We start from the raw sequence: 8,721 nt of genomic DNA, 5'->3' as shown, positions 1-8,721 counted from the left end.
TGATTTTATGAAGTCTTTAATTAGATAATTAAGTTTAGGGGTTATGTTTAGGGTGTGGACGACTTATATTTCAGTCGTCTGTTGAATAATTTACTCGGACGACTTACATTTCAGTCATCTGGTGAAGAAATTAAAACAGATGACTTACATGTAAGTCGTCCAAATATTCCCGCCTAAAATTTTTTAAAAAAAATATTTTCCCGCTTAAATAATTTAAACCAGACGACTTACTTGTAAGTCGTCTGGAAAGTCTTCTATTTTAGTTTCCCGCTAAAAATATTTAATTTCCCGCTAAAAATATTAAACTCTTCTGGACGACTTACATGTAAGTCGTCTGTTTTAATTTCTTCACCAGACGACTGAAATGTAAGTCGTCCGAGTAAATTATTCAACAGACGACTGAAATATAAGTCGTCCACGCATGTTTTTAATCAAATGGTACTCATCTTCCACAAATTTAAAGGTAGATCTATTAATTTTAGATATGTATTTTTGTGTGTTCTATAAATGTAGATTTATCTAATCTTCCACTCATTTTCTCTATTTTTAAGTCATTTGAACGTTTTTGGATATGCAGGTTTTTCAGATCTGGAAGACTTCTTCCACTTATTTTCTCTGTTTTTAAGTCATTTGAACGTTTTTGGAGACTTTTAAGTCATTTGAACGTTTTTAGATATGCAGGTTTTTCAGATATGGATTTGATATGCAGGTTTTTCAGAATCTGGAAGACTTCTGGGACGACTTACCTGTTAGTCGTCTAAAATATAATGCGCTAGACGACTTTCAGGAAGTCTTCCAGACGACTTCCTAGAAGTCTTCCGACGAAGTCTCCCTTTCATAACAGATCTCGGCGTTTTGGTAAGTTTTATGTCTGATTTTTCTTCATTTGGTAATTTCCTGTTGCATAAAGTTTTTACTAGACTTCCTAATAGTCGTCTGGACTTCCTGTAAAGTCGTCTGGAAGTCGTCTGAACTTTGAGTTTTACATATCTTGAAGCTACTTATCATTCTTAAAAATACAAGTTATTCAAAAATTAACGTAGAAGACTTAAAAACTAGCGGAGAAGACGCGGACGACTTCAATCTAAGTTGTCCAGACGACTAAACTATACGTTGTCTGGTCAACGCAGGGGTTATTTTTGCAATTGACTTTGAAATCTGTTATTTCGGACGACTGAAAAATAAGTCGTCTACTATTGTTTGGTTAAAAAAAAATTCCAAAAAAGCTAGACGACTTACATTCCAGATAAACAAAGTGATCAAAGCAAAAGATAACACAAAGCTCATGATTGAGTTATGTGACCAAAAGTAAGTTTATGTACTTTATTAAATATATTTGCGAGCAAAACATATATATATATATATATATATATATTTTGTTTATACAGTAATGTCAAAATGATGTATACCCTATGTTTACTTATGCTAAACAAGTATACGATTATAGCACGAGTAACAAGTCCACAATTATAATTTGTGTTATCAAGTTTGCTTCTACCAAAGAGTGGAAAGGTATATAATTTACGTAAGTTTTTTAATTTAAATATTTTATAACATGCTAATATTTAATAAAATATGTAGGGGTTTACTCAATATCTAGCAGATTGAATTCAACTCATATTTTACGTAACCCCAGTTCAAAGCAAGGTACTCCAATATCTATGCTTTTGTTTCAGAATGAAGCGTTTAATTTGAAATTATATATTTATATTCAGAATCTATATAAACAGCAAGATATTCTGTTAATTTTATGCATGGTAATTTAATAATCAATGTATTAATACTTTGGCAGTTTCCCTGATTATTCTCCCTGATTTTCTCTGGTTCTTACAAACTACAACAGTAGCCAATGGTCTGTCGGAGAGAAATTTTGGATCCGTTAGTTTTTGTAATGACCATCAATAAAAATCAAGGCCAAATTCTACAAAATGCTGTTAGTTTACATCTAGACCAGTGTTCTCTCACAGCCATATACACTGCACTTTCTAAAGTAAAATCGAATTTTGAATTAAAATTCCTAATAACGAATAAAAAGGCAAGCTACGGACAAAAATAACGAATGTTGTCTACAAACAAGTTTTCAAAATATTCCATAGTCAGCAGGTATGCAAATTTAATAATAAAAATGTATGAAATAAAAAAATTTAAATAAATAAATTGTTCCTGATATTTGCCTTTTCTATTAACAGATAAACAACACATACAGAGATAGTGAATGTTGACTACAAACCGATATTCAACATATTTCGATAATGGTGTTGTTAATTATATTTTTTCTCTTCATTGAAATTTAGAAATAAATAAATAGTTTTTCCTATTTTATTCTGTACCATTGCTTATAAAATTCAATCATTTTGGTAGGTTTCTGTTGAATACTATTTTTTCTGTTATGAATAGTGTATTTTTATTTATAATTGTTATGGATTATATTCCAAATTTTTAATCATATATTTTTAATTATTAAACAAAAACATAAAATACATGCCACCCAAAATATACAATTACAACATATACAGCAAATATATAACAAAATTTAACAAAGCTATGATATGAAAGCATTTCTTTCAAGATAGTCTGTCTCCTTCTGTAGTATCTGTTTGAATACGAGACAAAAGAATCCTTTTGACCTCAAATCCCCAACTGATAGGTGGCCTCGGATGATCAACGTGGGTCGTTGGCTCCACCTTAAGAGCAGCAAGAAGAAAAGTCAGAAGAAAGCCCGACGGTAGTGAACAAATAGGTGGTCTTTCCGGAAATGTGAAAGAAATGTTTTTCCCTTGCATCTTGGTCATAAAAAATATAAATTCTAAAATTAAATACAGATAATTTTTTTTATAATTTGGATAGGTTTTACGGCTGAGCAAAGATCCGGGTCAGTCACCTAGTACAATTATTAATTGGGTTTTGGTCCAGAAGTACATAGGAGATTAGGTTACGTGACTTTATTATATAAAGCTAAGATAATCTTTAGATGATTATAATCATCACAAACATAGCCATTGTATCCTAAGGCTAAAACTAAGAGATAAAAGGAATTAGCATCCTATATTGATATAGTTTGTGGATGTGCCGATACCTATATAAACACGACGTTTATAGTGCTAAAAACCTTAGTTCGTTTTGTTAATATCCACGTGTATTTGTATTTTGTAAGAACCAAACTAATACAATTAGGTCGATTAGGTTAAATTAGATTAAAAATAGTTTTATTTTAATTTGAAAGAATACATGTAACACAATATATCCATAAAATAAGTAACTATACCAATCCAAATTATTTTATCTAAAATAAAAAATTTAACAAAAATTAATATATTATTATTTATCATAATATTTTTATTTTAATACATATAAATTATAGAATGACTGAACGTATAAATAAATCAATATAAAATTCTCAAATAATATTATGAAGATATTAACCAACTATTCATTAAGTTAATTTTTGTATAATTTATATATATGCATGAGATTTCAAAAGACTTTTTTTGATATATTCATTTATGTAACTTTGAATCGATCAATAGTTTATCTTTATTATTTGATTCTCAAAAAACATATATTGAATTATAGATACTCTTAATAAAATATATTTACAAAATTTAAGACAATAATCAAATTAAATGAAAATAACGAAATTAATCAAAATTTTAAATTATAGAACAAAATACTATGGTTGAATTAGAAAAGTAGATGTTATCTAATACATCCAAATAATAACCAAATAGACAATATATTATAAATTCATAATCATACGAATAATTAAAATAACATAATATTATTTAAAATAAATCATACATGTTAACGACAATATAAATTACAAATTATTTAAAATTCAAAATATAAAATATCAGTAAATTATTAAAATATATTTACTTTATAAATATTTGTATCCGTACATGAGCACAGAAAAACCACCTAGTATAGTTATTAATTTCAATGTTTACACGAAATTATGACAATTGAATTCATACAAATTTGTAAATTGTTATATAAACCGGTATATATATATATATATATATATATATATCTATTTTACAGTAACAAAAAGATCAACAGAGCCCCAAATCAACGACAACAAGTTTGCAGCAGTTAATTCATCGACTTGGAATTTTTTGAGTCTCCGTAGGAGAAAACTAACCAGAAACCTTGTATTATTATTGGATTTGAGAGAGCATATTTTTATTTAAGTGTTTTATATTTAAGGTTTTTAAGAAATTAGTATGTAAATTTTGATATTAATAATATTTGTAAGAAGATTTAGCAATATTTATGAAACCTTTACTAATAATTTTTTTTAATAAACATACTAAGTAATTGTATTTTTAAATAAAAGTTATTTTAAATTTGAATTCCTTATTAAAATGTTTTAATAAAATTATGATCGAGTAAGTGTTTCAAAAAAAAAAAAATTATGATCGAGTATAGTCAAATTTATATGATAGCACTGATTAACATTACTATAAAATTAACTTCACGGAGTTATCTTCACCAATCACTAAATGAGTTGAATTATTTTATAAGTTTTTAATGTGACTTATATTATAAATTTATACTCTGTTTTAAAGATGATTTTTTTTTGTATTTTCACATTAAATTTTGATTAAAACATTTTTTTGTGTTACCTATTTGCAATAATACTAAATCAATAGATATTTGGTAAATCTAATAATTTTTTAAAGTTTACAATATACTATTGTTAACGAACTAAAAATACCTAAAACAGAGAAAATGTATCATTTTTGAAAAAAAATAATATTTAAAACTGTAATTTTTTACATTTTATATACTTTTACATTTTGAATATATAATTATTTTTATATTGTTTTATCATTTTTGAATATATAGTTATATTTATATACATTAAAATTTTAAAATAGTTTTTTTTAAATAGTTTCAAAAAGCATTTTTGAATTTTAAAAAGAAAATTTGACAATTTTTTTGAAAAAATCGAGTAAATTATTTAAAAAATTAAAAAAATCGAATTAAAAAACATATAATTCGAAAAAAAACTTTTTTATTATTTTTAATTTATTATTTATCTATCCATAAAGCAATGGATAAAAATAGTTTTTGGCTTTGTTATAAAATCTATTTTTGTTATTTTCTTCTTTGACCGCTCTTTTTGTAACAAAAACTTAAAAGAAATTATTTAAAAGAATTGCCCAATTTTGTATGTATCACTATTATTATTTTTTAATTAAAAACAAAAAAAAATAATCATGCTATATGATTTAGAAACAAATAAATTATATATTTACTTTACAAAAAAGAACGATAGAAAAGAGGTAATACAAATTCATGAAAATCTATACCTATCTAAAAAAGTTATGATCAAATTTCATAAGTCAATGTATATAAATTTTCACAATTCACAATGATTTTTTTTTAAAAAACTATGAATTCTTAAAATTCACAAACTCTATACAAATTCATCTCTCAATATATTGCTAAAATTTTGCTTAGGGCATATAAAAATATTGTACCGGCACTAATACAGACCCCCCACACAGATCTTGTGGTACCTTCTTTGTGATTTGAACTTGTTGGTATAAGTGGCTTAATGAAGACCAAAAATAGACACAAATCAACTGAAAACCAAATTTTGTAAATTTCTTCGTAAATTATTATTAGCAATTTCCCCTTAATCATGCACACATTTTCATACTGATGAACACAACACATCGAATATATAACCACATACATTCGATTTTCAAGAAGAGGATCTAGAGAAAAGAACCTGATGGCAAATCTCGCAAGTGGTGTCTCCTTTCTCGTTACACCATCTCTGCACGCACTTCCTATGTGCATACTGTCAACAACAACAACAAAATGGATCATCTAATGTCAAACCAGTGACTCTGATATTCTGAATCTCAAATGTTTGTATTTATGTGACTATGTCTTTACCTTCAAGCTACCGCTGCAAGAACAAGGAGACTCCATATTTGAATCCAAATCCTCTTCGTGACAAATCCTACACTGCACCATCTTCAAATCTCCTTTAAGCAGCTTCTCAAGTGTTTTCGTCCAGGATTCTACATTCCTCCTCGACGGGTGCATTGCCTTCCAACAATATATATAAATTTTCACAATCCACAATAACTTTTTTAAATCTATGAAACTTTTAAAATTCACAAACTCTATATAGATTCATCTCCCAATATGTTGCTAAAATTTTGCTTAGGCCATATAAAAATATTGTAACGGCACTGATTCAGACCCACACACACATCTTGCGGTACCTTCTTTGTGATTTAAACTTGTTGGTATAAGTGGCGGCGTGGCGCAATGACAAGGCCAAAAATAGACACAAATCAACTGAAAACCAAATTTTGTAAATTTCTTCCTAAATTATTATTAGCAATTTCCGCTTAATCATGCACACATTTTCAAACTATGGTTTTTCAATATAAATCATGGATACAGAATTTGTGTCTGATTAGATACAAGAAAGAAACACGCTATAATTGAAATAGAAAGACATCATGGACCACACATAAGGTATATGCCAAAAAACAAAATAAAAAGATTTTATCCATTTTACAAACTTATCAAAACAAAGAATGAAATTATTATTTATGTAGGTGAGTACAAATGTATATGCGGATTTCTTTGGCTTCCACGCTTCTAATTGTGTGTTGCAAAATTGGACCCGATTCGACACAAGATTGATGATGATTAATTAGTATCGAGAATTTATAAGCCTTTTTTTGAATTAAAAAAAAAAAAAGCTAAGAGAATTATATAGGTGCATCTACCGTCTGTCCGTTTCAATCCGACGGCTGTGGAACACGCCGTACAATTTAGACTCAATCTGACGGTGGAAAAAAACAGAAAAGATCGCACAATCCCTCAAATCTAATAGTTGTGTTGTGTGTGAAGCCGAAACGAACAGAGAAATGGCAGCCGCAGCTATCTCCGCCGGACCAAACCGCCTAATTAGCTCAGCATCCGATGTTCCTCTCCATCTCCTCACCACCAAGCTCAATCCCCTCTGCTTTCCTTCTGGGAAGACTCAGCAGCTGTGGCGCTCCTCATCGATTCTCCTGCCTACGCGGCGGCGATGCGCGGCGCCGCCTAGAGCCAGTTCTCGAGCTGACGATTCTCCGCCGTTCGACATGTCTGTGGAGGCGGCTCTGAAGGTACTCGGTGTCTCTGAAGGAGCTTCCTTCGACGAAATACTTCGTGCCAAGAAGTCGATTATTGCTTCCCGCAAGGACGACCCCAACGCCATCTCTCAGGTGACTACTCTCTCTTTCTCTCCAAAGTTCCCAAATTTGGAATTTTAGACTATCCCTATATGATCTATCCTATCCTTATGTCTCAGGCGGAGGCTGCATATGACATGCTGCTGATGCAGAGCCTCAACCAACGCCGAGCAGGCAAAGTTGTGAGCAACAACATTCGCTACGCCGATGTTAAATCCACCAACTCTCTTGGCACAGGAAGGGTGTCTCAGTGGATGAAGAATCCACCTGTATCTGTTGATATGCCATCCACTAGCAATTTGGGAATTCAAGCCGGAGTTTATGGAGCCATGATGGTCTTGACTTACGTTAACGGCAGTTCCATAGACTCTTACGCTGGTGCTGATGTGCCAGGACTTATATTAGCCACCAGCTTTGGAGCTTCCCTCTACTTCATGACCAAAAGAAACGTCAAGCTAGGTAAGTACCTTCTTCTTCTATTTAACTCACCTCTCTCATGCATCTTTCAATTTGGTTTGGTTTGGTTTGCTGCAGGGAAAGCAGCTGTATTAACCGCAGGAGGACTAGTGGTAGGTGCAGTGGTGGGATCGACCGTTGAGAACTTGCTCCATGTTGATGTGATCCCCTTTTTGGGTATCCACTCCCCGGCCGCTGTCGTGAGTGAATTTGTAGTCTTCTCTCAGTTCCTGGTCTCTCTATGCTTAAGGTAGAACTACTTTAGACATTGGCTTTAGCTCAAACCCTGTGACATTGGTATATGCCCTCTCCCTTTATATGTATTTTGTACAGAAACACCCAAAGCAAACAACACCTCATCGTTTCCTTGGAAATTTGAAGTCTCTATTGTGTAAAACCAAATCAAAGAGCAGAGTTGTAAAAATTAACAAACAGAGACAAAGAAAGTAACTACTCTGGTGATCATTCTTTTCCACACTTCACACCTACGAACACAGTTAACAAACAAAACTAGCTGTTGCTCTTTGCTTCGTTCCCATGCAATAATCAATACAGCCCTGTCACCGATGCAGCAGGCTCTGGCTCACCTCGCAAGGTTTGTATAGAAGAAAACAACAATTAGGTTCTGTTATGTCATCGGGAATCCCTCGGCCAATCTTTTTGAGATCTCTCCCTTTTCTTGTAGCACAGTTTTTAGCAGCCGCTTTGAAATTCCTTGTCCTCCCATTGACATCCCAATTGTGTAATATGCATCCGTGTGTGCTATGATCTTTTGAAAGCTACAATTGAGTCGCATATTAGTTATCTTACAAGGGGACTTGCAAGACGATTATTGGCATTCTCAACAATCATATTCTCCACGTTGGTGCTTATAAGGCAGCTGATATATTGGCACAGGAGATCATTTCTAGCAACAACCTCTCATGTCCATATCTATTTCTAACGTGTAGAGACATCTTTGAGTAATAGTTTTTCTTGGGGTGAACCACGTGTATGTTCACCTAACAATAGTATTTTGCCATCTAATATTCAGTTTTTAAAAAAAAAAAAAATT

At 31.1% G+C, this 8,721-nt stretch overlaps 1 protein-coding gene across 1 annotated transcript; it reads left to right on the top strand.

Annotated features, from left to right (window-relative positions):
* The first annotated feature begins 6,733 nt into the window (after positions 1-6,733).
* On the top strand, positions 6,734-8,041 carry LOC106328346 (protein CHAPERONE-LIKE PROTEIN OF POR1, chloroplastic). The gene is made up of 3 exons (XM_013766775.1): positions 6,734-7,244; positions 7,331-7,670; positions 7,746-8,041. The coding sequence occupies exons 1-3, from the start codon at positions 6,903-6,905 to the stop codon at positions 7,919-7,921; spliced, it is 858 nt and encodes a 285-aa protein (XP_013622229.1). The 5' UTR covers positions 6,734-6,902; the 3' UTR covers positions 7,922-8,041.
* The last annotated feature ends 680 nt before the right edge of the window (positions 8,042-8,721 follow it).

Source organism: Brassica oleracea, chromosome C3, assembly GCF_000695525.1.
Source record: "Brassica oleracea var. oleracea cultivar TO1000 chromosome C3, BOL, whole genome shotgun sequence".
NCBI classification, from domain to species: Eukaryota; Viridiplantae; Streptophyta; class Magnoliopsida; order Brassicales; family Brassicaceae; genus Brassica; species Brassica oleracea.
Note: the sequence above shows the minus strand (reverse complement) of the source record. Positions and strands in the feature narration are given on the sequence as shown.

Coding starts and splice junctions, on each gene's coding strand:
- LOC106328346 (XM_013766775.1), top strand. CDS start 6,903: ATGGCAGCCGCAGCTATCTCCGCCGGACCAAACCGCCTAATTAGCTCA. Junction 7,245..7,330: donor ACCCCAACGCCATCTCTCAG/GTGACTACTCTC, acceptor CTTATGTCTCAG/GCGGAGGCTGCATATGACAT. Junction 7,671..7,745: donor CAAAAGAAACGTCAAGCTAG/GTAAGTACCTTC, acceptor GGTTTGCTGCAG/GGAAAGCAGCTGTATTAACC.